This window comes from Schistocerca americana, chromosome X, assembly GCF_021461395.2.
Source record: "Schistocerca americana isolate TAMUIC-IGC-003095 chromosome X, iqSchAmer2.1, whole genome shotgun sequence".
NCBI classification, from domain to species: Eukaryota; Metazoa; Arthropoda; class Insecta; order Orthoptera; family Acrididae; genus Schistocerca; species Schistocerca americana.
In genome coordinates, this window is record NC_060130.1 from 585219504 (window position 1) to 585247407 (window position 27904).

Consider the following 27904-nt stretch of genomic DNA (forward strand, 5'->3'; position numbering starts at 1 on the left):
CCACATGGCGAGACTCAACAACTCGTTGGATGTCCCCTGCCTCCATAGTGTCAATAAATGCGAAAGCGTTGCCAGTGTAGGATTTTGTGCACGAACTGTCTTCTATTATGTCCCATAAATGTTTCATGGAATTCATGTCGGGCGATGTGGGCGGTCAAACCATGCACTCCAATTGTTCAGAAAGTTCTTCAAATCAATCGCGAACAATTGGTACTCCGTGACGTGGCGCATCCGTTGTCATCCATAAAAATTCCGTCGTTTTTTCTTATCATGACGTCCACGAATGGCAGCAAATGGTCTCCAAGTCAGAAGACCTAGTCTATTCCATGTAAACACAGCTCACACCATTATAGTGCCACCACCAGCTTTCACAGTGCTTTGTTAACAACTAGGGGTCTGCACCACACTCGATCTCTACCATCACCTCTTAGCAATTGAAATCGGCACTCATCTGACCAGGCCACGGTTTTCGAGTCTTATAGGGTCCAACCATTATGACCACGAGACGAGAAGAGGCGCTGCAGGCGATGTCGTGCTGTTTGCAAAGGCACTCGCGTCGGTCGTCTGCTGCCATAGCCCATTAACGTCAAATTTTCCCGCACTGACCACAAGGGTACTTTCGTCGTAAGTCCTACATTCATTTCTGCGGTTATTTCGCGCAGGGTAGCTAGTCTGTTAGCAGTGACAATTCTACGCAACCGCCGCTGCTCTCGGTCTTTAAGTGAAGGCCGTCTGCCACTGCGTTGTCTGTGGTGAGATGTAATGCCTGAAATTTGGCATTCTCAGCACACTCTTGACACTGTGGATCTCGGAATATTAAATTCCCTAACGATTTCCGAAGTGGAATGTCTCATACTTCTAGCTCCTTCAAGCATTCCGCTTTCAAAGTCTGTTGTTAATTCCCGTCGTGGGGCCATAATGAATTCGAACACCTTTTCACATGAATCATCTGAGTAAAAATGACAGCTCCACCTTGTGTACGCGATACTACCGCCATCTGTATATGTGCGTATCGCTATCCCACGACTTTTGTCACCTCAGTGTAAAGTGCCACTTCGCTGATAATTTGTTAGTTTTTGACAGATAATTCGTAAATGTAATTTATTGAATCGCTCGCCCCGAGTCACAGGCACTACGGACAGCGACTGCTGTTATCTATGCAGACAAAAGAGTGTGTAGCTAAAAACGAAGCGTAACAATCAAATATACCTCTTTTAAAATCCAATTGGGACTTCTTGTTGCATATACACTGTGCAATTAAGCAAACTATATGCTGTTATTTGGCAACAAGGCGTGTTGTGTAATAATCACACAGATGATAAATAGTGACAGTCCTCTCATTATTGGCCAGGATTTTAAGGAGCATCATCGAATACACATATTCATACCATAGCTCTAACTAAGGTGTAATGAGGGAAAAGCAGGAACGAAACAACTGCAGAGTTCCGTTAGGAATGGTTATTCGCTTCTTATCTGCTGTGGCGTGTAGAGGAAGTGGTCTTAATGTGGACTACCACTTACTTTTCGAGGTAAAACTTAGGTTCGTTTGGAGGTAAATTACAAAAAGTAGCAGCAAAGAACACTTTGAAGTTTCATACTTCATTTCATTATGATTAAGTGTAACACATCTTCACTATTTTTCCTTAAGTTGCATTTTTGAAAATGTTGACAAAACTTCGCTATGTGCTTTAAATTGGGGCTAGTTCTAAAAATATTGAGACATCATTGAGAAAAGTTCAGTAAAACGAAGGAAAACCAATCTTTTTAAGGAATACAGTATTAGGAATATTTTTAACACATTCGAAAAAGAATATGGCGTATTTCTATTCTTAAAGCAATGGTTAATCAAAAAGTGTGGTCACCTAATGTAGTACATTCTAACCAATTCACCAAAGTCACAAATATAAATGTATTTATGAACCCCTGCACATTCGTTATGTATCCACATATTACACATGACGCACATAACCCATACCTCTCCTTACAACCACCAGAAGAGTTTCCTTCACAAAGAATGCATTCTACATCTTCACTGTTTGCCCTTTTTTCCAGCAGGGAAGTCTAAATCACTCAGGTCGTCAGTGGTTACTGACGTGGCCGATTCACCCACCTTAATTTTCTTTTTGATTTTTCGTTCGTTTCCGCTTCTATTTTTTCTTTTTCTTTTATTTTTGTCATCCCTCGCCTTTTCATATGATTTCACCTTCTTTTGCAAACTTAAATTTATTTTTCGCAGCGGCTTCTTTGGGAAGGTTCGTAGGAATGTTTTCTTCAGAAGGCCTAGAACGATTTGTAACATTGTTTTGCAAAGAGTACTAGTTATCGGGACAGATCCTAAGGTCTTACGTCCTTTGTTACTTTTCACTTTGTTTGCCATAGGAACGGGAGGAATTTCGTGAGGATCAACAGCCGATGAGGTAGGCCTGTTTCGCTGATGCTCCTGCATTAAAGGGACTGACACGTGTGATGTTCCCGGCGTAAGACTACCCGAAATGTATGTGTGATGTTGAGAAGGTTTTCCGCGATAATTTTGCTGAAATACTGACAACGAGCTACAGATTTTCGCTCGCCATTCGTGGACTCCAAGTAGTCAGCTTCAGTGAAGACATTTTTGTTTAGAGGTTATATCCCTGTGACTGCGAAACCATTGATTGCAGTTTCTTCTGTTTGTACTTTCTGATATGCTTTTCCAAACAATTCCGTCATTTCATAAATGGTTAGTGCTCTATCTGAATGGCTATGCCATTACCTTACCTCTTCACTGTAGTAAACTTCGAAAGATCCCAGCAGTCAATGTGTAATATAGGGTAAGTGACAAAATGAGCTCGTGATTACATCTTACACTATCAATGAGATCGAAATTACACACATGAGTGAAACGTCCATCCAGGATGAATAAAACTGGAGATTCCTTTGAGGGATTCACTTTTTCTACAAAACAGTTGAACCATGTACAGAAGAGGTTGGTCTGCACCTACTGTGACTAACGTGGAGCACCTATTGTCCCTGGAGGAAACCCTCTCATTAGTTGGTTGTTGATATTGTTCTAGGGAATTGGGCCAAAGGAGGGACATAATGTCCAGAAGCACTCATACAGGCAATCGCTATAATCGTTGTACCTCGCTCAGCAGAGGTAAGGGCAGCAATTTGTCGGTTTCCCTTCCGTCCACTTATACAAGGAATTTTACTTTGTGCAATTGTTAATTCCATCTCAGCTACATTGTAGATCCTGTCAGCCGGAAAGCTGTGTTTGAGATAAGCCACCTGCAATAGATTAAAGAAAGTGTCAACATTTTCTTTATTAAAACCTAGAGCACATGATGAAGTTCCACAGGGCTTAGGTAAACTTTGCGCCTTGGAAAATGCTTTTAATGTCGATAGTGGCACATTAAATATATTAGCAGTCTTCAATATCCCTTAGTTTTATCTATGACTGCACGAATCATCTTGATCGTTTCTGTTTAATTCTATTTCTTCCTTTTTTCGTGTTCGTTGTGTTTTGGCTTTGTTCTCAACATTCTAGAACGAAAGCAGCACAGTTAGTCATACAGACAAAATGGTCCAATATCTGGTTATAGACCAAATTTAGACTATACGTACTAGCCCGAATTTAGACCATAATCACTATATAATTTTTAGATTAGTTACAAAACAACGGAAAGTAGCTTTTAAAACTAAAGATGGTCTAAAAGCTGAGATTATTCTTAACACGACATACTAGAGAGATTACTATTCCTAAACACAGGAACTGTATGAAAAAATAATGAATGCATATGTACGACCGAAACTGAGTTTATGTTGACTACAATCGAATGCGACAATGAACTGACGTGGCGGTTCTACAGAACAAGTGACGTGGCCTGTAGCGCTGTTTTACATGTTTCCGCTAGGTTACAGCACCTCCCAGTACGAAATATCAAGCTATCCCATATTTAGACCTTAGCCAAAGTTCTGACCACTTCCTATTACAGCCAAATGACTCAACTCATATTATTCACTCTGTTTCCGTTGAACAGCAGTTTCCAACAAATTGTCTACATGTTATATTGTATCCTTTAATATTTGCTCAGGGCACAGACTGAATGATACCTGGGATAGGCTACAACTCTGTCTCACTTCCTTCTCAGCTACTACTTCCCTATCATGTCCTTCGACACTTACAACTGCCGTCTGGTTTCTGAACAAGCTGTACACAACCTATCGCTCTCTGTATTTTATCCCATCTATCTTCAGGATTTGAATGAGTCTATTCCACTTAATGTTGTCAAAAGCTTTTTTTTAATCTATAGATGCTATAGACGTAATTTGCCTTTCTTTAACCTATCTTCCAAGACAAGTAGTAGGACCAGTATTTCACCTCGCGTTCCTACAATTCTTAGAAACCCAAAACGATCTTCCCCGAGGTCGGATTCTACCAGTTTTCCGATTCTTCTGTAAATAATTAGTATCGGTCTCAAGCAATAAAATTTCGAAATGGAAAATTCTTAAACAATTTTTACTTCCGTGATTTATTGTATCCCAGAGCGATTCTGAAGTGCGGTTGCAGAAATATTGTTTCTGGAGGGGCAATTGCCTGGTTATGAAACGTGGCATAGCACCAGGTAATGATGATCTCATGGTTTCTAAGCTGATTGGCTATAATAGCTCGCTGTCGGGCGTGGTTGTCTGCAGCTGTTGGAGCGAATTTAGTTTCTCGGTGTGGACCGGGAGCTGTGGCTCGTGTGACGCTTTCACTCGGCCCTCGCGTTCATTCTTCAGGCGAAGTGCAGGAGCGAGCGTCCGCAGCGCTCTCCGGGCTTATCCGCGGAGAGAAGGAGCGACCCGATACATTCCATAGTGATCGGCGCCCCGTCAATACGGACCATGTGAATGTAGATTGCCTGCTTTACCATACCGCGCCTCATCCGGAGAGGATTCTCACCTCCCGCCCCGATCGCCGAAACTGATTCCAAAAGAACTTTTGATCTCCCCTCGAAACACGAGTTTCCAGTCCGTGTTGACAAAGTCTCCTTTGTTGCCCATAAGCATTTGGAATAGAAGATGCCTATTTTCTAGAACGATCGGCGATTCACCTGAATTACTAGAAACGGCCGAGAATTTACTTCGTTCTATCAGCCCCGACGTGTCGCCTACGAAGTAGCGTCTGATAAACTATCTTTGTACTTGGGAAATTGCAGATGCTCAGAAGACAACATTGCATCAACTTAAACTGAAGTAATGTTAAACAAACAGAATCGAAAACTAAGTAGTCTTCTCACTAGCTTACTGAAACAGGCCTCCATGTTAGATGCAAATGAGCGATTAGAAAACTTAGCTATGCCAGTTTCTGCAGGGGCAGCTCAACTGCATAGGACCGCCAGTCACCAATTGTTTACGGTTCCACTCAGCTATTATTTACATTTCTTTACTCAAAATTAAATTTTTATCAATAATTTCCCGTCTCTGGGAGTACGTATTGGCTGTAAGGCCACTATCCAACCATGTAATTAATTTTTTCTGGCTTTAGTAGCATATTATTGTGTGTGTGTGTGTGTGTGTGTGTGTGTGTGTGTGTGTGTGTGTGTGTGTGTGTGTGTTGTGTGTTGTGTTTTCGTCTCATCTTCTTACATGTCATTAAGTGAGGAAGTTTCAAAATGGTTCAAATGGCTCTAAGCACTATGGGAATTAACATCTGAGGTCATCAGTCCCCTAGACTTAGAACTACTCAAACCTAACTAACCTAAGGACACCATACACACTCATGCCCGAGGCAGGATTTGAACCTGCGACAGTAGCAGCAGCGTGGTTCCGGACAGAAGCGCCTAGAACCGCTCAGCCACAGCGGTCGCAGAGGATTTTTCCAAAATATGAATTGTAATATTTCGGAGTTTAACAAAATTGAAAAAAATCTGAAACATAGTAAGGAATGTTTTTCTAATGGTATATAATTGAAACAGCCATTAAAAACCGGTTCTATGAACTCGGTACGCCAAACTCAGCTTCCTGCAACTCCACCAAGAACACGAGCCATATACCATAGTAGATTTACGGACTGTCACTAGTTTTTCATTCCTTATTATGATGATCCTTAATTTACACCTAACAGTGGATTTAATTGTTTGAATATTCCATTGTGCCGTATAATATTGCTTTGAGATCGCTGATTTGTGTCGCCAACAGCAAAAATTGTAATTTTAAGTCTGCTTCCAAAAAGATTTTAATTTTATGTCTCCTTCCAACATTTGATGGAACCTTCAGATATCGCCAGTGTATACGAATTAAGTAGAGAGACAGTGTCAGTCTAAAGCACTTCATATGGCTGCGAATCGTACTGGTGGAATTCATAAATATAGGTTAGAATATAGACCCGGAGCACGGTTGGTAAAGAAGAATGTATGCAGCAATTTGTATCACCACAGCTAAGCGGTAGTTTTATTATTGTGGAAGGCGCTGACAATAAGTGGAACTGCAAGATTCCATTGCTGACCTTAAGATATCACAGAGATAATAATAGGGCGCTTGCAAAATTCTAAATTGAATCTCCTGCCTCATTGTCCCTCCTCCTTGTGCTCATGCTTGAGCGCGATATAAGATTCCAGCAGTATTCTTGAATAAGGCGCACATTTGACGAATTCTGCAGAAAAATTTTTACTTTCACAATAAATTCCGAAGCGAGCTTCAAGGATAAAAAGATATTCAAATCAACTACAGTTTAGTGCAGAAAGCCAGAAGCAAACTAACTTGCAGAGAACGGTTGTAGCGCGGGTGTGTTCCTGATAAAACGGTATAAGAGTAGAGGATGAAGAGAAGTAACCAGTTAAGAAGCGTTATGTTCTTTACAATCAGCGTGTAACACAATTTCATACCTGAATGCTGGAATCCGTTTCAGAGGGGAAGCCTGTAACTCAGAGATACGAGTCAAGTGTCATGACATAGCAGGGTGTCTCAGGTCAATATTTATGGATAAGATAGAAAAGGTCATTCCAAGCAAAAAATTCCAGCGAACATGGGCTCTGAAACGCATACCTTAGGAGCTATGAGCACTTGTTCAACTTCACTACTGTGAAACACATCCCTTCTACTTAGCAAGTGTTCACAGCTCTTAAGGTATGCATTTTAGAGCCCATGTTTACCAGACGTTTTTGCTTCGAATGATCGTTCCTGTCATATCCCTGCATACTGACTATTCGTCCAGGGACACCCTGTACTTAAAAGAAAAAGAAGAAAAAAAAGAAAGAAAAAATGGAAACGACTATACATAGAGACTTGAGCTCTCTTTACTGAACCACAGTAAGGTAGTGGGGTAGATGATGGCGTATGGGTAAGATGTTTACTACTGCGGACGACTTTTATTTGCTCCCCATGCAGACATCTTCATCTCATTCTCACCGTCTCTCTTCGCTGATGGAGACGAATACTAACGTTTACAGACGGGAACGGCACCGATAGATATTATATGAACTTTTATGTATCGAAGACAAACACTTACTCAAACACACTACCTGGTGCGCGCGCGTGCGCACAGACACACACACACACACACACACACACACACACACACACGCACGCACTTACTGCAGGTACGCAGCTTCAATGGAATAATTATTTTTGCGCTTGTCACTCCAGTTGCGTCTGATGAATGTGCCAGGCAAGAAGACTAGGCCGCCAGTTAGAATATGGCTTGGGACTTAATCGATCTGGGAGGCCAGCGCGACGTTGAAGGCTCAGTGCGGCGATTACAAAGCCGAGAGCGCGGCTGCCGCCTGATTGCCGATAGTATTCATGAGCGCAGAGAAACGAGCTGGCTTCAAGCTCACTTACAAGAACGCACTCGATGCTACACACTAGCATCAACATACGCGCAAATGCGATCGTCCGTTCTTTAAGCGAGCTCCCCGCCTCGGAAAGTTGCGACTCGCGATTTTCGCCGTACGGCTGCAACGTTTGTTTCAGCTGGCTTGCAGACAGGCACGGTTGTCCCGATGTAAGGATATTGCTGCACGTGGAAAGGCAGCTCAGATGTTTTGTCGTAGATTAGAAGAACTGTATTACAGGATCAAAAAAAATAAAAGTATTTTCCCCACTAAGTTGCTGGTTTACTTAAAAACAAGTGAATGCACATTGGAGGCGACCAGTTTTAAATGTAGCTTTGCAGTGCAAGTACCACTCAGAAGTCGCTGCCAGCATGAAAATTTCCGGTCTCCTTCCTCATCGTCCACGTCGTTCCATCAAGCACGAACTGAAGCTGGATACATTCTCTGGCGGCAACTAAATCGTTGACGCACTGGTACGCAAAGCTCTCTGATGCGAGGATGCATCAGGTAGTGAAGTTGGATTTGACGGTGGCTTCTGACGTTTCTGCGTCATAAAAATTCGAGGTGGTGACTGAGAACCGAATCTAATACCTCTATGCCAACAGTTAGCAATTCTAACAACAAGACCAATTTCTTTTTCTCAAAAAATAGAAGCAGATGGCTCCCTTGCCATCTGAGATCTTGAAACAAAATAAGGAAGAGTATTTATTAAATTCACTTATGCAGGTTCTGTCCGCTATGAGTCACGATGAACAGAAGTTGACGTCTGGGACAGTCGCTTCCGTAACATTCAGAGTAATTAACTATTACTACATTACTTGTTGTTAGAGGTAAAGGTTTATTTACTCTGGCATTCTAAAGCTTTATTCTTGAGTTTCAGTATTCTAGAAATAACAAAAGCACTTTGTACATAAGGAAGCAATTGCAGTAAACACTAAACAACTGATAGATAGGCAGTATGTTATAGTATTGTACTGACATCCGTTTTCTATCAATTTCAGGGTGGACTCACCCTTGGTTAGGCAGATTTCTGAAAGACAGCTAAGCAGGATGAAACTTTCGAAATCTGGTTTGTTAGAAGTAGTGACTTTGCGAATCGAAAGAAATTCTGCGCTTGATAATTTCTTCTCAATAAAGTTATCGTAAAATACCACTAAAAATGAAATAAATTTTCCAGGTTTTCCAGGAGACGAAAATTCTTGCTTCCATTTAAAGTAAGAAGCTATCATTTATTTCACCGAAGTACACGGTTTCTACCACAGTGGATAAAATGACAAACTACAGTTAACGCTATTTATAGGCATTTTGAGATGACTTCACGTCATTTCCTTGCTGTGTCGGATGTAATGTAGAGTTATATCGGATTCAGTTCGCCCATGTGCAAAAGAGTGAAACTGGAACGTCGCCCACTTACCTCAAAATTAGTTGAAATATAGCATAAGACGTGATCAGGAACGATGCGGAAAAATAAGAGACTCTCAAAATAGATTGAACTTACAACTGTAGGAATATTCAAGTCTTCCAATGTACTCTGTTGAACACTTAGCTTTGAATAGTTATAGTTCGAAGCTTATCAGCAACGACAAGCATCATCAAAGAGATCGAATTTATACTGTATCCCAACATCAATATTAAAAAGTGCACTCCGCGCCAGTGGTCATTGTACACAAATTCTAAAATAGTAGAAAAAAGGCATTGCCAGCTTTTTTGTCTAGAATAAGTCTTTAGCATATTACCGATCTATATCTACATAGTTACAATTTGGTAACTGTCATAAAGTCTTTAATGTGTGTGCATGGCACCCTTTAAGAGATATTCGCCGGTTAAAGGCTGATTTCTAGAGAAGATAACAGTGAAAGTTATTGTTGATAGTACTTAAAGAATAGTAGAGCATCGGAACTTGTATAACATAAACAGGCAATACGGCTGCAGCGACACGAAATTGCAGGCAAGCGTGTAATTACTGGTAAAACGGCGTGGAGTGGAGCGACGAGGGCGGTGGACGGAAAGCAGCTGTCGCAGCGCGAAGACGATGCACTCCCAAATGAGGTTAACACACCCCGCCTGCCGCTCCCTGCTCAACAGCCTCCGCATGCGTCATCTAAGCGCCACCTGATCGATACACCAACAGCTGATGCTTCCCCTCTCTCAGCTTTCTCACATAGCAAGTAAGGCCTTCAACAACATCAGTCCTTGGTTCGTCTCTGCAAAAAATGATTGCGTTTCTATTTATGACCCCTGTAAAGATGAGGACGTTAAAAACCAAACGTGTCTTCAGGATCGAGGTCATTCGAGATGGGTCACTAGTTACGTTGTAGAAGAGGTCGAGCGAAATGGGGCAGTGGTCGGGTGGCATTGTATTCGGGTGGTAAGTAAAGTTTTCATCAACCCGCAGGTTGGTTTGAACACCTCAATGCTTTACTAAGCATCATCCTACTTGAGATGGTATACCCTTACCTTATCATGACCTTCGAATTGATTTACAAAGCCAGCTATAGGACAACCTACAGTTTAATGTAAGCTACCATCCTTGGTTCAACTCGACATATTTTACAGTAAATAACTTGCGAGAGATGGAAAAAGTCATAAGCGACAGATAAAAGTCCGAGAACTGACTGGGATTGAACACACTGACCATTCATTCACTAGTGTACATTTAACCACTAAGCCAAGTTTTCTTTTTCTCAGTCTCAAAACGACCCTAAGCGATGTCAGCTTCTGCCATAGAAACAATTTTAAACGGAGTGTTTGCCAACACTGTGGTATATAAGAAATTGGGTTGTTGATCCATATACTACGCCAAAAATAAAAGAAACAGAAATATTTGAAGCTGAATCCTCTCCCTTGTATACGTTCGAAAGGGCTGTTACTCAAACCCCATCTGGCTTGTCAGATTAAATATTCCATCAGTTGCTGGCACTGCATACGAGACATTATTAAATCTTGTTTCGATATTCGGCTGAATACCCTCCAGCCTGTCCAAACATGAGTCGCTTGCACGATTTTTAAAGCACTGCGGAGAAATGGAGAAATATTCGAGCGGCTGGGAAAGCTTCAAGAGACAGATCTTATGTTCAGCGACGTGGATTCCTTTGTAGATGATCTTCCTTCTTCATCACTGCCCGATCGAGTCTGTCCTTCATCTCTAGTGACCTAGCTGACGACAGAATGCTAAACCTAAATCTTCCCTCTTGCCTTCACTCCTTAGTCTAGGATGCTGGAAGGAATCGGTTATGACCTAATTATGACATTACCTGAACAACAGACTGAACTGAGTGGGCCCGTCGACAGTTCGGAAATCAGGATGGCGAGGCGGGAATCTGAGCTCGGCATCTTCAGAATGAGAATCTAGTAGCTTAACCACTGCGTCGCCTCACTCGGTCTCTCTCTTCACAGACAACTGTCAGATACTAATAGGGCCCACAAAATGCCACTAAGAACTTTTGTGACGCAAAGTACCATTGTTCGAACCCGAAACTTTCTGCAATTGCATCCTAAGCCAACTAACTGTTTCAGCAATGGTAATTCGACTTTTATCATTCAGTCGTCGCTATGTCGGCAACCCTAAAGCACTGAAGTTTTTAAGGCAGTGAGTGACTTTTTAATGTAGCTTACAGTTTTTTTAATTGTAAAAATTAGAATATCTGATCGCATTTGGAAACTTATCAGTTCACTCGTGTAAAAGGAATAAAATGTAACGCAGGTAGTGTGTGTGTGTGTGTGTGTGTGTGTGTGTGTGTGAGAGAGAGAGAGAGAGAGAGAGAGAGAGAGAGAGAGAGAGAGATACCGTTTACTGGGTTAGTTAGGTTTAAGTAGTTCTAAGTTCTAGGGGACTGATGACCTGAGAAGTTAAGTCCCATAGTGCTCAGAGCCATTTGAACCATTTTTGAAAAGTAGCCATTTGATAAATACGAGGTGACCCAGGAGTCCGTTAACATTTGAAAATGCGCTAAATCACGGAATAATGTAGGTAGAGATGTAAACATTGACATACATGACTGAAATGACATGAGGTTTTATTGAAACCAGAAAAAGAGTGCAAAATCCACTTCCACATGGCGCTGGCTGCAACGTCAGTGACTCCGCACGATGTGATCGGTACGCCGACATGTCACAGAACAACATGATGCCTTGAGTGGCTAATGAACACCTGCTGGAAGGTATAACTTTTACGCAGGATGGCCACCACCCCATATTCCTACACTTGTAAAACGTCCCTAGTGTACATAGTTTGGGGAGGAACGCGTGGTGAGCCGCCACTTCCGCCATGTTTGGCCTCCAAAGTACCCGGACTTTGTCCGTGTGATTACTGGTTGTGGGGTTACCTCAAGCTGCAAGTCTACCGCCATCGTCCGACCTCATTCGGGATGCTAAAAGACGACATCAGACGACAGTTTCTCACCATACCTAGTAATACACCGTGCAGTGCTGTTCACAACATTGTCCCTCGACTAGAGATATTGTAGGTGATTGAAATGTTGAGCGTTTTTTTGTTAAGAATATTATCTGTGCTAAGAATTAATTGCTATGCTAATTATTCCTTTTGCATCGTATGAAGCTCCAGCTGTTGATCATTTTTCTGCTTTATTTGATTTCAATAGCACCCCATGTCATTTCAGGCATGTGTGTCAGTTTGTACTTCTCTACCTACATTATTCCGCATTATTTCGAGAAGCATTGAAGTTTCAAATGTTAACATAGTTTTGGGTCACCCCGTACAATACGACAGTGGTGCCAATCGAAGTCAGAACTAACAGAACTAAAATTCAGAATGAGATTTTTCACTCTGCAGCGGAGTGTGCGCTGATATGAAACTTCCTGGCAGATCAAAACTGTGTGCCCGACCGAGACACAGTTTTGATCTGCCAGGAAGTTTCATATCAGCGCACACTCCGCTGCAGAGTGAAAAATCTCATTCTGGAAACATCCCCCAGGCTGTGGCTAAGCCATGTCTCCGCAATATCCTTTCTTTCAGGAATGCTAGTTCTGCATGTTTCGCAGGAGAGCTTCTGTAAAGTTTGGAAGGTAGGAGACGAGGTACTGGCAGAAGTAAAGCTGTGAGTACCGGGCGTGAGTCGTGCTTCGGTAGCTCAGTTGGTAGAGCACTTGCCCGCGAAAGGCATAGGTCCCGAGTTCGAGTCTCGGTCGGGCACACAGTTTTGATCTGCCAGGAAGTTTCAGAACTAAAATTAATCAATTCAGTGTTGTTTTACTCTACATGTAATGAACTACATGTTACATTTCTTCAAAGCACTCTTATGTATGTTATTGTTCATTTTGAGAAAGGATGGTTGTGGACACTGATACTAATTCCTGAGCTGTTTGTATTAGCACTACTGACGGCTGCAAGATCTCGGAAGGGTACAAAATTACTTTCTCAGCCCCCTCACTTTTCAGATGTCGATAACCAACTTTGCATCATCTGTCATCCAAAATAAGTAGGTCGCACACATTGAATAACCCAGATATAAACTGGGTAGAAGTTTCGTGCAGTAAAGCTAATGCAACTGGGAATCCGAAGCCAACGGACGTGTCTCGACTACGCAATCAGTGCAGGTTCATCTATTGATAGGCAGTAAATTCGTTACAAATCAACATTATAAAAATTTCTCCTTTCACTTGCATTATAACGCGGCCATTGAGCATAGTCTAAAAGTACTGCTTTAGTGGTGATACGTAACTGAGTGCAATACTTATTCCAAACCTGAAGGCATAGTGAATGAATCGAAGTGAGATATTTCCATACATGTGTGATTCCCCTCGTAAGCAGCTCGTAAATTGTATCTGTCTAGTTACTACAAGCCGCTGTCAGTCTGCCATTTAAGTGACATACATTTTCGCCTACAGTTTCGCAGACAAGGTAATGAACGGGATAATAGAATACCGCAGTCAATCTAGTCAGACGGGACCGGTTGAAGTTCGCCACGTAACGGGTATACTAGCTTGGCACGGCGACCGTGCAGCCAGTTTTTCGACGTCGCACAGAACTTCAGCTCTCACCAGTCGTGGACAGTGAACGGCTTAACAAAGAACTGTAAGTCGAGATTTCGGAAACGGTTTGATATTGAACAAAGACGGGCGAACACAATGAGCGGAATCAACAAGAACTCAGCGCTGCAGATTGCTAATCGAAGGGGCACGAGTTCGATTGCCGGCGGCGTCGGAGATATTCTCCGCTCGGAGACGGGGTGATGTATTGTCCTTGTCTTCGTACCGTCATAACTGACACTAAAATCGCCTGCATGGCGTCACATGACACGTCTAAGCATATGCGAAATCAGTACAGGCTTGGTCCTAACGAATGTTCTGAATTTTTCGAACAACACTGTCGTAACTTCCACAATTGATAAGGCTGTATGGGCACGTCCATAAAGCTACTTTAAAAAAATGAAAAAAAACTACAACTCTGTACTCCACAAAGGACGGTGGGGCTGGAACGAGAAATGAGTGGCTATCCGAAAAAAAAATGAGATCGAGCAAATGAGACAGAGACCAATTTGAAGGGAATGATGAACGACCATTCCTTACGAGTCGTTCCACGTTCCTTTCGTTCAGTTTTGTGAACTGTTCCTTAGACCAATTTATTCGCAAGCGGCCCATCTCCAGTTAGCGTGCGAGGTGACCGGTCGTTTAAGCTGTGGGGTAACATTGGACAGAAGTAGGGTTCAGATTCCAGTACTGGCATTGACGTTTCTTTTACAAAGTAAATTATTACAGCCTGTTGCTAACCATGTTTTCTTTCACGAGAGTATTCGGAAAGTTAGATCCGATCGGGCGTGAAATGGTAACCACAGTGAAAATCCGATGAAGCTTTGCCCAGATGTGTTGGACAGTGTCTCTAGAATGCCCGTCGATCACTTTAGTTCTGAGCGCGCAGTTAGCAAGTAAAGATGCCAAGAAAATAGTGTTTCATTTCAAGTATGAGGACCTGGTGAGAGATTTCGCCTGATGTCATGTAGCCCACATAACATAACTGTCATGCGCTTCCTTCTCCACGACAGTCTCGGCCGCACTCTTCAGGGGCAATGAAGATGCTCCTGCAGCGTTTGCGTTTCATCTCTGCTCACGTGAACCTCTGGCTATGGAGACAACATTTTGGCACAGACAGCAAGATGTAGACCAGTGCAGAGAGTTGGCGGGAAGCACAGACAGCTGCCTTCCATTACGAAGGTACTGGAAAGTTGGTACAGCGCTACGACAAATGTCTAGTCGGATCGGCAACTATGTAGAGAAGTAGCTAGAAGGTGTAGCTAACTGTTGTAAATAAAACATTTTAGATTTGTACAGTGGTTTCCATTTCGCGACCAATCTGACCTTACCTTCCAAATACCTCTCATAAAAAGTATTAAGAGGCTGTGGCAGCTCACAGGACAAAAAATTCTGATGTTTCTGTTTTCTGTGGCTTACCTAGGTTAGTTCAGGCGAATTCCGTTATGGCTCCCTTGTAATGGACAAAAGCGATCATTCTTATCCGTGTTTCCGTATCTAATGACCTCGCTCGTCGTCTGGACGTTAAATCTTACTCTTCCTTCCTTCTGAATAAACTTTTCTCTTGTAGCTTTAATTCTTAGGCAAGACGGAAGTTTTTCTTCAAATAATCCCAAGAAACGAGAGTTGTGATTCGATAGGAAATTTTGGAGTACGTACTGAATGTGTTGTTATCCTGTTCATGATAGACAGTATATGATACCTGTCATACTGGACACATTATAGCGCTTCGCATCGAAATCAAAATATTTTTCGCTGCAAGCTCAGTTTAATTTTCAGCACGAAGAATGAGTACTTGAAAAAATATAGAAAATCGATAGTTCGTGTGACTGATGACTTTTATAACGAAATGTTTTATATTTGAAGAGGCATCATCCACGAAATTCCTGATGCCTCTTCTCAGAGGCCAATGTTGAGGAATTACCTGTCAAAACAAATATCATCACACGACATAAGTGATACTGAAACATGACGTCAAACATCCGTGCCTGTATACACTATCTGACCAGAAGTATCCAGACACCTGCCATATGAAGTTAATATGGGGTGTGTCCACTTTTCACCATTTTGACGGCCTGCGCTGTGCTCGAGATATTTTCAATGAGGTGTCTGAATGTCTGTGGAGGAATTGTAGCCCATCCTTCCTCAAGAGCCGAGACCAGAGAAGATAATAATGCCGTACGCTGGAATCTGGAGCGACGTCGACATCGTAACTCATCCCACAGATGTTCCATTGGATTTAGGTCTGGACTCTGAGCAGGCTAGTTCATTTCAGGAATGTTATTGCCTAAAAACCATTACCTCACACATGCTGTTCCATGACAGGGTCCACTGTCATGCTTATACAAACGATCGTCGTCTCCGAGCTGTTCCTCTACTGCCTGCTGTAAGCACGACTGTACTATCGTATCCCTCTGTTCTTAGCGTTCTCTTAAGAGCAATAAGGGAACCACATCCTATCCAAAGAAAAACACACTCACACCGTAACTACACTTACTCTGTATCTCACCGTTGGCACTACGCCCCACGGCAGGCAACGTGCTCCAGACATTCACCAGGCCCAAGCCCTTCCATCGGATTGCCACTGGGTAGAGCGTATTCATTATTCCAAATCACACGTTTCCTCTCATCCACTGTCCAGTACTGTCGCTCTTTATTAAGAATAAAGTTCTGAATTTACGCAGATCGCAGCCCGAAGGATATCAATGATTTTTGTTTAAAAACTACATCTTAATTATTTGTTCTAGACATAATATTAACAATAAACGTTATGGTGCAAAACCCGTCAGCTGAACAGTAACTGCACACGCTTATGTATATATGTGCTGCATACTGGCCATTTACGGGCTTGTAACTAACTACCTATTTGTATTGAAGGCTCTCTTTGGCATGAAAGACGTTGTCACTGAAAAACGAATCTGAGTTACGAAACAACCTTTGTCTCCAAGACTTTTTAAAATATTATCAAAGAGTTTAACTGATTCCTGCATCAAAGGATGATTTAACACAAGGCAGCATGCTTAAGCGCCATTTGCGAACTATTATTCTATTAATGAATGTAGCTATTTGTCTCAGATGTTTGCAATACACTGAGTTCCTGTTCTTCTGTAAGTTAAGATTGTGTAGCTTATTTTCAGATACGAATTTTCTTTGAAAATTCAAATGGAACTCTATACCAACGGTTTCCTCAATTACAAACATGTGGTAAGTCAAGAAAAACGTAACTTTCGTCTTAAAAAAAAAAGAAAAATTACTGTCCAGCTGCAGTTTGTTTACAATCTCAGTGTTACAGCCACAGACGACGAACGCTCTTCTGCAGAGCCATATACATATCAACGTGGATTCACTGCGACGCTGATTTGAAATTCTGTTTAGCCTCCACTTTCATCTCATAGAACATCTAAATTAATTCCCATCAGTCAGTTTCTTCTTTTAGCCTAGTGAAATATGACGAGAGCAAGTCCAATAACTGTCTTGAAGCTCCGTCAACATTCAGTAATAAAGCAATTGGAAATGATCTGCTGCGACACGACTAATTGCGGTCTGTGAAGCGACAGGTGTACATCAGAATTTTTAATTTCAAATGCGGCGGACGTGGACTTGGCGGGGTATTATTTCATGTGAGATACAGGTTTGTCTCAATTGAAGGCGTGTGTCCATCAACAATGTCATAGTAGGGAATTCTTTAGACTGTCTTATGCGACCACACACAGTATAGTCTGTATTCTCTCTCTCTCTCTCTCTCTCTCTCTCTCTCTCAGATTATCAAGTGGAGCTAAAATGAACGATACTGCCGTCAATTTGCGATTAAACTAATCCTAATCGACACAATTATACGACTGAAGTGAAAATGACCCTTGCACATCTATCAATAAATGTGGTTTGCGAAACATGATTTTTACTGACACGACGAGCGGTAAACGCTGAAAATTGGTTTCCCCGTCCAGATTGCTGTATGCACTATGCCTAAGTTATACAGCACAAAAGTCTGTTGATGTGACACTTTATCTGCAGAATTCCGTAAGCATATTGATCGTGTACAAATACAGCAAAAAATGTTTAAGAGACAGAAGAATTTTGATTGTGCGTGTTAACTTAATATTCTGTAGCACTGGGACACAATCCAGATATCCGGCTTCGGGGGTGGAGAGCTAATAACTCGTTCCAATGACCAACTTAAAGCTTCAACATGTTGTTGGCTCCTCATCATTCCTCCCAAATATCGCAGAGGTTCTTCTACGATGCTGTGGGTCTACTACCACCAGGAGACTGAATATGAGGGAATTGTCCTCTTCACTGCGCCAATTAGGTTTCATTTACGAAGTTACTTTACGTGTACTAATAACGACCACTTAAAACTCCACGCGAACCGGGACTCGAACCCGTACATCTGTCTACTGCAGGCTTTGCGGTACCAATTGTGCTATCCTCGCACATCTGAGATACTGACGCTGCTGCTCATAATGCGCATAGGGAACAAGAATGTCGCCTCTCTCCATGTGGTATTAGGCCTGCAGCATTACAGTAGATCCTCTGTGGAATTTGGAAGGAATATGACGGAGCCAATTTAAGCTGAGGCTTTATGCTAGTCTGTGAAATGTACCCGGTGTAGCGCAATTAGTAGCGCCCTGCCCGAGAATGTTAGGTATGTAGATTTGACACTTAGCCCTGTACACTGTGTTAGCTGATCACACGTATTTGACACAGTGTACAATCTGCGCTGAACAAAGTGAAATTCATATGCCAAGAATGTGGTTCCCTGTAATATGTCCTATTGTTGAAATTATAGTATTAACAGAAGTACCCTATGCCGCACAACATTAGGTGAATTGCCGAATATATATGTATACGTTGACATTATTGAGTCAAGGCAGCAACACTTCGGCTGTCGCTTTCATCACCACATACGTAGTATCTAAATCCGTAGTGCCTTTCTCAGTGTTTTGTTTTAGTTATATCAGTATAGATTATTGAGCATCATGTAGATAAGTCATTAACACCATTCCGGTAATGATGGTCGCATACTTACACCATCGGATACGTTCAGTATTACTGTCGGTTCTGCCCTTCTGTATCCACTATCGGGGAAAATACTATTGACTCTACACCTTCGATATTAGCTTTTCTTATACATATTTTAAGGTTCCCATATTAGCTTTGGATGAATACGTTGTTACGGTAGTCTTATAAAAAAGCTTCCAATGTTTTCGGCAATAGTTGATAACATTCATAATAAGCTCTGTTCCTCGACATTTGTTCCGATTTCCTCATTTAACCTGTTTCATGTATCATTGTTGGATACGTAATCAGAGAGGTTCGAGCCCATACGGAGGCCTCCCGCTAACCATACGCGACTGGGAGAGATAAGAGCAAAGTGACATTGGAACACAAGGTATCCTCCGCTACACACCGCAAGGTGGCTTGCGGTGTGTAGGTGCAGATGTAGATGTAGACATGAGCTTCCACTAGTTAGCCGCTGTGAACGAAAATGTACAACAAACTTAATGAACAGTAGATTAGTTGAATTCATAAGTAAATTAGGCTCTGACTGCATGGATCATCTCATTTTTTTATTGCATTATCGAATTTGGGACTACCAAACCCATCTTCAGATGCAACTTGTACATATACATCTAATCGATGTTGGCATAATTTTTTCGGGATCACAGCTTACTGTCATCACCGATCAATAATACGTACAAAAACCTGTATCTACAATATGACACCTGAGCGGTCGGCAGGAGTTGGTGATCCCATGGAAATTATACATAACATCGATTAGATATGTGCATACAAGGTGCATCTGATGATGGGGTTGCCAGTCCTGAAATCGATAATGCGGTAAGGATATTAAAGATGATTCTTGCAGTCAGAGGCTAACTTATTTATACAAAGGCTATAAAAAGTTACCGTTCGAAGGCTGTACATTCCAGAATCGGTATGCCAATGAGGCACAATAATCGTGAGCATTGAGACAACCTCCCACCGACGCACCAGGTTGAAGGTATTTATTTGGTGAAACACCGTGAAGAAGTCCGTAACTGCCTGCTGTGCCCATCAGGGCGTTTTTAAGGAGTCGAAGCCGCGATAATAGCATGGGGAGAGATGAGGACTATGGGCAAGTGCTCGAGTGTGCCTCACTTGTCCGTAATGGATGAAGTTGGCTTCCCAGATCGACTGGCGTCTTGTGTCGAACCACGACCAGCGCGAAACTTGTCACACTTTTTGTCTGGTTTTCGACAGACATGCTGCCCCATACATATACCTCACTCTCCCATGGATGTCTACCGATGTTCGTCTTTCGGAAGCCAAGTAAAGAATAACAGCACGCTGGTCCTGTTTGGACGCATTTGGTAATAACGTCGCCATAGTTCACGTTTCCGCACTCATCACGCGCATGTTGCAAATACACGAATGCAACATTAACCCCTTGCCTTTGTGTCGGTGCTTACATACCTGCATATATGCTGCAGCAACATCCTCAGACGGAAACCTTTTTATCGTCACTTATAATTTCAAGTCATCACACGACTGTGTTCACGCCTTGCATCACGATGGAAATTTTTACCAACAGATAGATGACAAACAGAAACTGAGAACGGACCATAGCCTGCTCGATGTGTGATGCACTGCGCAGTTAGACATGTTCCTTTTAATCGCACGATTCGACGGTTGGTGGACATTTCTCAGGTACGACATATTGCACCACGCGACAGCAATGTGGGCCAATAAATAGTGCGGCTGGCTCCAGTAGCCCGCATTGTTGGACCGCGCTACTGAAAAACGCCCGCCTGCATGGGGGCACTCGCCGAATCAGCCCGCGCGGAAATTTATCCGCTGCAGATGACAGACACAACGACGGCTGACAGGAAGGAAGGAGACATTGCGACACCTGTCAGCAAACAGTTGTCAGCACCTGGAACACTGGCAGATTAGAACTGCGTGTCTGCACTCTAGCTAAGCACTGGGCTGATATTAATGCAAATCATTAACTGCGGGACTACTCATACATTATTATTAACAAGTACCGGGTGAGGCAAATAAAAGTGGCCCGAAGAACAGAGTTCCAGGGTACAAAGAAAAACTGCAGAGAAAAGAAATACAGTACTAACCTGACTATAGCAGATGTTGCAAGTGACCACCATTCATGTCCTGGCACTTATGGACCCTGGTTAGCAAGATGCTGAAGGCTGATCGAAGGTGGACTGCTGCAATTCCTGCAATCTCATCCCAAATGTTCTGCTGCAGTTCTTGAAGACTATGAGGGTTGTTGCGATACACCTTAGACTTAAGGGCTCTCGCACACTGAGAGATCAGGTGACCGGGGTGGACAACACTGTCAAGCGTGAGGATTGTTTACATGTGCTCCAAAGTTCGGCCGGCTTTATAGGCAGTTGTTGGAAGTAACTTCAGGTCTTTTCCTCCTCCGTTAATGCTGTCACAAATTCACGTCCAATCGTATCCACTCGTCCGGGCCACTTTTATTTGCCCCACCCTGTAGTAAATTCATGCAGCATACGTAATATTTCAGCGTGTATGCCACTATTTTATATTTATATGAAACAGAGAGTGAGGAAAGAAACGGAAACTATGGGTGGGAAGTCGTGACTTCCAGCCAGAAAGGGCAGTGTGCTAATGCAGTGGTAAAGGTTGACAGTTTGTGCCGGACCGGGATTCGAACCCGGGTTTACCGCTTCTCATGAGCAGCTGCTGTAACCGCTTCGGCCATCCGGACATGGTTCCCGCCCTTTTCAAATTTAGAACTTACCATACGCTGCAATGCTTCGTCCCTCTTCCATTAACCCCATTCTCGCAGATCATTGATTACCGTAGGAGTTCGGACGATATTAGGGTATTCGCACTGAGACAAACGTCAAGGAGCCGTCGCGCTCTTACAGAGAAGTATATATTTGAGTGGTGTCTGTTCTGTCGGACATATTCGATAGAACAGACACCACTCAAATACATAAATTACTATTTTTATAATTTGTGACCTCATGTTACGATCAGTTGAAATGAATGATGTAGAACCCATCCTAAGAGACTGTGTAATAAGGTTCTTATTTCATGAAGACACGATTTCAACCATTTTTTATGGTGGTTCCTTGAGGGCGTACTTGAGAGCAGCGCGTATTCTGTGTGGGAGGCGTTTCCTGCAAGATGTAATGCTTGTTGGGATTTTGCAGTGTGTTAAAGGTGTTTGAAAGTCGCAATTCAGGCTGCTGATAGAGCACGATTGGGATCACTTGGCCATGCTAAAATATTAGGAAACAACACTTCATTCGTACTGCAGCGAACTTTACGAACATGATTCGCGAACAAGGACTGAAAATATGTAACGATTGTTAAGACTGATAGTCTCTATCACGAATACTTGTGTTACTCAAGATTAAATATTGGCGACTACACCTCCGAGAAAAATATTTTTAGGAACATTGCTGTCGAAAGATGAACCTTACAGGAAATTAGCAGCTTTAGTTTGGTACCCACGGTGCGCTGCTCTCCTTCTCTCTCTAGTTGGGCAGCGCTCGGATCTCCCTAAGCACTGCGCCCGAACTGCTACTGTTCTGAGGACACCCTGGTTGCATTTTAAATCTGCCTCTGAACATAGGAAGTAGACAGTGAAAGAGCGGAGAAAAAACTCAGAGGAGTCATCTAACCTCAGTATCTAGTTCAAATACAACCACAGTCTGTCTATGACAAAAATCGCGAGTTAGTAGAACTGGTTCGCTCTGGTGAGTGCCTTCAGCAGACGTTTGACGTTAACGGCCATTCTCAGTGACGGCAGACCACTGGCCCACCTCGCCATACCAGTGGGTCTGGTGTGCTTTTAAGCATACGTTTATTTGTTGCTGCAATATTTTCTGTAGTCCTACCATGTTTCTTCCAGAACTAGTCACCCACCGCTACAACGTATGAACTGTGTTACTTTAATATTAGCGATATGACAATTTCTAATACACGCTACATAATCTTGTGTCGTCGGGTTGCTTAGTTATATCCTTCATAGATCAGATACACGGATTTTATCGAAATGAATTGGAATGAGTGAGTGTACAGACAATATATACACGATTTGTTTGTGAGTCTTGCTACAAGCAGCCATTTAGAGGTCGCTACATGGCACACTGGCTTAAATGTAATAAGACTAACTATATTAGTCTTTAATATCACTCGTGTAACTAGTGATGCACTTCAATTTCTAATTGTAATTTTTTTAGCTCAACATGTTACCACTAGCTTTTACTGCTACACCGTCTCATTTGACAGAATCCTTAATATGTCTGTCATGGAGAAAAATTCTAGGCCTTCTTTTTCGTTTATCTATTTCGATATAACTGCTGAACGATAAATAATACGAATTATATTGATATGGAAATTTCTATAAACAAACTTTTCTGAGACAACTATAGAGACAAATGCTACTTAGTCGAAAACTGAAATTTTGAGAACCGTGGCTGAAATAATTTGAGGTTTATAATTCAAACAGAAATCAGCCACAAGTACAGTTTAAAAATGTTTTTTTGAATCAAACAATGAGCGGTTTCGGATTTCTTACAAAGTATGTTACTCATGTGAAGCTGGGTTATACTTTGTAAATGTTTATCGTGTGTGCTGCCATTAAACATAAAAGTCTGGTGTAAAGTCTTTTCCAATGAACTTAACAGCACTCACATATTTCTCGTCCACTTATGTGTTGCTTTTAAAGTTCATCAAAAACACACGCCCATTTCGTCAAGCAAAATCATAAAGCACGTACATTTTCAACAAACTACATATTTTACTAACTTTGAAACATTTTCATAAATATTTTTATAGAGGTCAAAAGAGCTGTATCTCTAATAACTATTACAAAATAGTGTACAAAAATACTTTCTGTCTATCCTAGTGCTGCAAACAAATTACGAATACCAAACTAGGCCCAAGCAAGAAAACAAGGAAATCCCTAAGAACGATCTGAAGACAGATTTTTAAGAAATCCGAAATCGGTCATGGTTTGATTTTAATAAACTTTTTTAAATCATTCTTGTGGCTGTTTACCGTCTCCGTTATAAACCTCATAGAGACAAATGTTTTACAGTGATGACTAAACATCATAAAATCACTGAAGTGTAGCCAACAATCAACTAAATACATAATACTATGAATTAATATTATGTGTACAGAGTCAGTCTTAGACTCTCAACAGCAGGCATCTATGCTTTATGGTACTAAGTTGAAAACGTTATGAATGTCTCAAAGAGCAATGCCATTCCAAACTAGGCCCAAGCAAGAATCACAGAATTAAAACACAGTTTTAATCTGCTAGGAAGCTTCATATCAGCGCACACGCCACTGCAGAGTGATCATCTCATTCTAGTCCATAGTTAATTCAAAACCGGACATGTATCACGGACAATACGCTGGTAAGTAACGAACAGTTCATATATGGTCTTGTATGGCTAAGAGTCAGATGAGGGAAACGAGCTTCCTTGTTTCCAGAAAACAATTCTAGCAAAATGTATAACGTGACAAAGGATAGTTCAGAGAACAACATTTTTGACATTGTGGTTGGTATTTGAGAGTGATCACTATTTCGAATACATGGAATCCATGGTAGCATCTAATAGCGCCAACATCATCTCATCTGATTTTCGTCTCTAGGGCAGTATTCACCTCTACAGTGTTTCACGCAAACTCAGCCAGGAATATGATTCAAATTGAGCGAGACCCCCAACGACTTCTGGATAATCGACGTGTTACTGCCAGCATCAGGGAAATCATTTCACCAGCAGGTACCTTTTTCTTGATGCTAGGGGTTTCCTCGACCAACGGCCTTGCCACAGTGGTAACACCACTCCCCGTCAGATCGCCGAAGTTAAGCGCTGTCGGGCTGGGTTAGCACTTGGATGGCGACCATCCGGTCTGCCGAGCGCTGTTGGCAAGCGGGATACACTCAGTCCTTGTGGGCAAATTAAGGAGCTATTTGATTTAGAAGTAGCGGCTCCGGTCTCGTAAACTGACATACGGTCGGAAGAGCGGTGTGCTGACCACATCCCCCTCCCTATCCACATTCAGTGACGCTTGTGGGCTGAGGATGACACGGCGGCCGGTCGGTACCGTTGGGCCTTCATGGTCTGTTCAGGCCGAGTTTATTTTTGTTTTTAGGGGTTTCCTGGAAAAGGGAGTTCGTGCACACAGCGCAGCAGAAGCTGGTGAACTGTGAGGTCAAAGAACAAAACACTTGGTGGGAATATTTCAGCGCTTAGAGAACACTCGATGGCCGTCTACGGAAACACACTGTCTTGCGAATGTCAATCACCCAAACCAAAGTATCACGTTGTGGGCCAATTTCAGGTTTACAACTTTGCCAGTTACACATGCAACACTGCAGTTGAACTGTTACTGCACGAGTTAGAATTTCACAGCACGAGCAACAGCATTCACGTAAGAATCATTTTTGGTTCTCGTTCTTATTCCGTAACTTGGTAATGGTGCACTTTTCTGAAAGACGAAGAATAGTGATCCCTCGTTTGACAACGTACGTCGGGTTTCTGCACTGCCTTATACATCTTATCGTTGCCATTCATAAGAGGCTGCTCAGTCCGCACTGGAAATATGTTATTCTAATCATTTATGTTCAGTGCACGTGTGGTACCGATTTATAGTTCTACGAACATCTTAAATACAGTTGTAACAGACTAGTCTGACAGAAATACATCTCTGGTGTACTCGGCTTTGAGTAAACTTCATATGAGTGGAGTGTGTCTGCACAGCACATTTATGGGTAACGGACCATCGCTTCAGCGATAGGTTTCTGAGCTCGAGCTAATGTGTGTTACTGTTTTACCGCCACATGAGAAGAACGCTAACGCGTCCACGGAATTTCTTCGCTCTAGACAGCACGGTATGCGGGGCTTTGTCTGAAAGTTTGTTTAGGAAACATGGCCGACGGACGTGACGATACTCACCTGTCAGACCAGCACAGTGCCTCTTCCTGGTACCTGAAACACAAAACACTTTGGTGAGGAAAGTACGGATCCACACGAAATCTTAACGAGAGACATTTTGTGAGAAGACATGCATGCATATTATAGCAGTATCACCAGCAAATTTCTAAGAAGAGTGGTTCTTGCTAATTTTCAAATTTATAGAGGGCCAAAGACTGTCAGCACTTGTGTTTCATTTATTAAGAGCGACTGCAAATAGGAGACAATTCAAAAAAAATGAATTAACTTGACCCTTACACCGAAAAGAGGTGTAAGTTTTTTTTTGATTAAACGATTTTTTTGCATGTAAGAGTACTGTTCTTTACACATGTACCTGCACCAGATATCAAGAAGTGAAGTAAGTGAAGCGAAGTGGGGGGGGGGGGGGGGGGGAGAGAGAGAGAGAGAGAGAGAGAGAGAGAGAGAGAGAGAGAGAGAGAGAGAGAGAGTGTGTGTGTGTCCATAGTGGAAAGATGAATGTAATGAAACGTGAAAAATACATTTATTACGGTTCAGTGGATACCTTCCACATAACATATGGAAGTACTAAGCAAATTTTCGATAGAGAAGTGAAACATTCACTGCTGCGACTGACGGCGCATTAATCACGTGAAAAGGTGGAGTGGAGGTAAAATGGTGAAGTCAGAGTTGGGAAGAGCTGCGCTCATATCGAAAGATAGCCTCACTATTTAGGTTCAATGTTTTCCTTATATCAGTCTGCAGGAAAAACCTTTAATACACTAACGCTAATTTCTTACGCGAACAAATAGCGAACTGCTTCCGATAAGCCTCCCACTTGCCTGAACGGCAACAAGCAAACAATTCCTCATAATATTTACAACAGTGACACATAAATTATTGGTCTCCGTTAGTTATAATTTGTATTTATGTACTTTTTGTAATAAGATGCCTCTCACACTACATAAAAGGAAAAAGAAAAGGCGCAGAACACTAATTTGCTGGAAGTCAAAGGTTGGCTATTATGAGGCGATGAGACACACATATATAACTGCAGGTCACCTCAAGAGCTTTGATTAGATTTTGACCTACCTCACTCTGTTGTCTGCGTGGGTCTTCTGTATCCACAACATGTAATGGACGCCACTTAATCTTTGTGGCTAGTAACTCCGTTTGTATCAACAAAGTGATTGTAAACTATTGCCGAACCAGCTTTTAAAATGGGTAAGACACTGAAATGCTGAGACGGTTTCTTTCGACAGCTAATAGCCGACGCCCTCCCGTATCCCTCTCTTACTGAGATAGAATTGAGTTTCGATTTGCGATCGCTTAGCCACCAAGAGAACTAAAAAAAATGTTCAAATGTGTGTGAAATCTTATGGGACTTAACTGCTAAGGTCATCAGTCCCTAAGCGTACACACTACTTAACCTGAATTTCCTAAGGACAAACACACACACCCATGCCCGAGGGAGGACTCGAACCTCCGCCGGGATCAGCCGCCTAAGGCCGCTCGGCTAATCCCGCGCGGTCCCAGAGAACTGTTGTGATTTTCTTAAACTACTTAAGCCGAATGCAGAGACAGTTCCTTAGCAAAACCAACGTTAGTTTCCTGTTCTATCATTGTACAGAGGAGTACTCAGCCTCCAATGACATTGCCGCCCTCTCCACGTTTGTGTTTCATTCCTGATTTTATTCACACCTTTCTCCAAAGCCAAACCTGTCTCTTAACAGTCCGCTCTTATATCCGTAGAAAACCTTGTTATGGAATTTTAAAATTATATTTCGTGCTCACGATGTTAGGAATGGATTTCTGCGTCGGAAAACTTTACTTTTTGCTGTTAAAGTATCTGCTTTGTTTTAAATGAAAGAACCACTACTGATATCTCTTCGGTTGTGATTGGCATCCCGCGTTCTTTGTGGGCATAATGATGAAATCTTTCATCGCCGAACACATGATGGCCATTTGTATCCTACAGTTTCTCTTTCATATTTCGAGCTGTAATTCACTTGACATTTGATTTCCAAAGATCATCGTTGTATAAACATTTAAAGAGATTGCAGAAGTAATGTGGAGCGAAACTGAATGGAACTAAATTGAGCAGTTAGTCACCTTCACCGGCAGTGCTTTCGATATCAGCTGGCTTCATACCCAACATTTTTGTGTCGGGATCAGCCAACGACTGTGAAGAGCACG

The 27904-nt window shown here is 42.2% G+C and overlaps 1 protein-coding gene across 1 annotated transcript in view; it reads right to left on the reverse strand.

Annotated features, from left to right (window-relative positions):
- LOC124556192 overlaps window positions 1-27904 on the reverse strand; it is a 431351-nt gene that overhangs the window by 218533 nt on the left and 184914 nt on the right. Inside the window, exon 3 of the mRNA XM_047130186.1 lies at window positions 25733-25765. Within this exon, the coding sequence (XP_046986142.1) occupies window positions 25733-25765 (33 nt within the window). The remainder of the gene's footprint in view (window positions 1-25732; window positions 25766-27904) is intronic.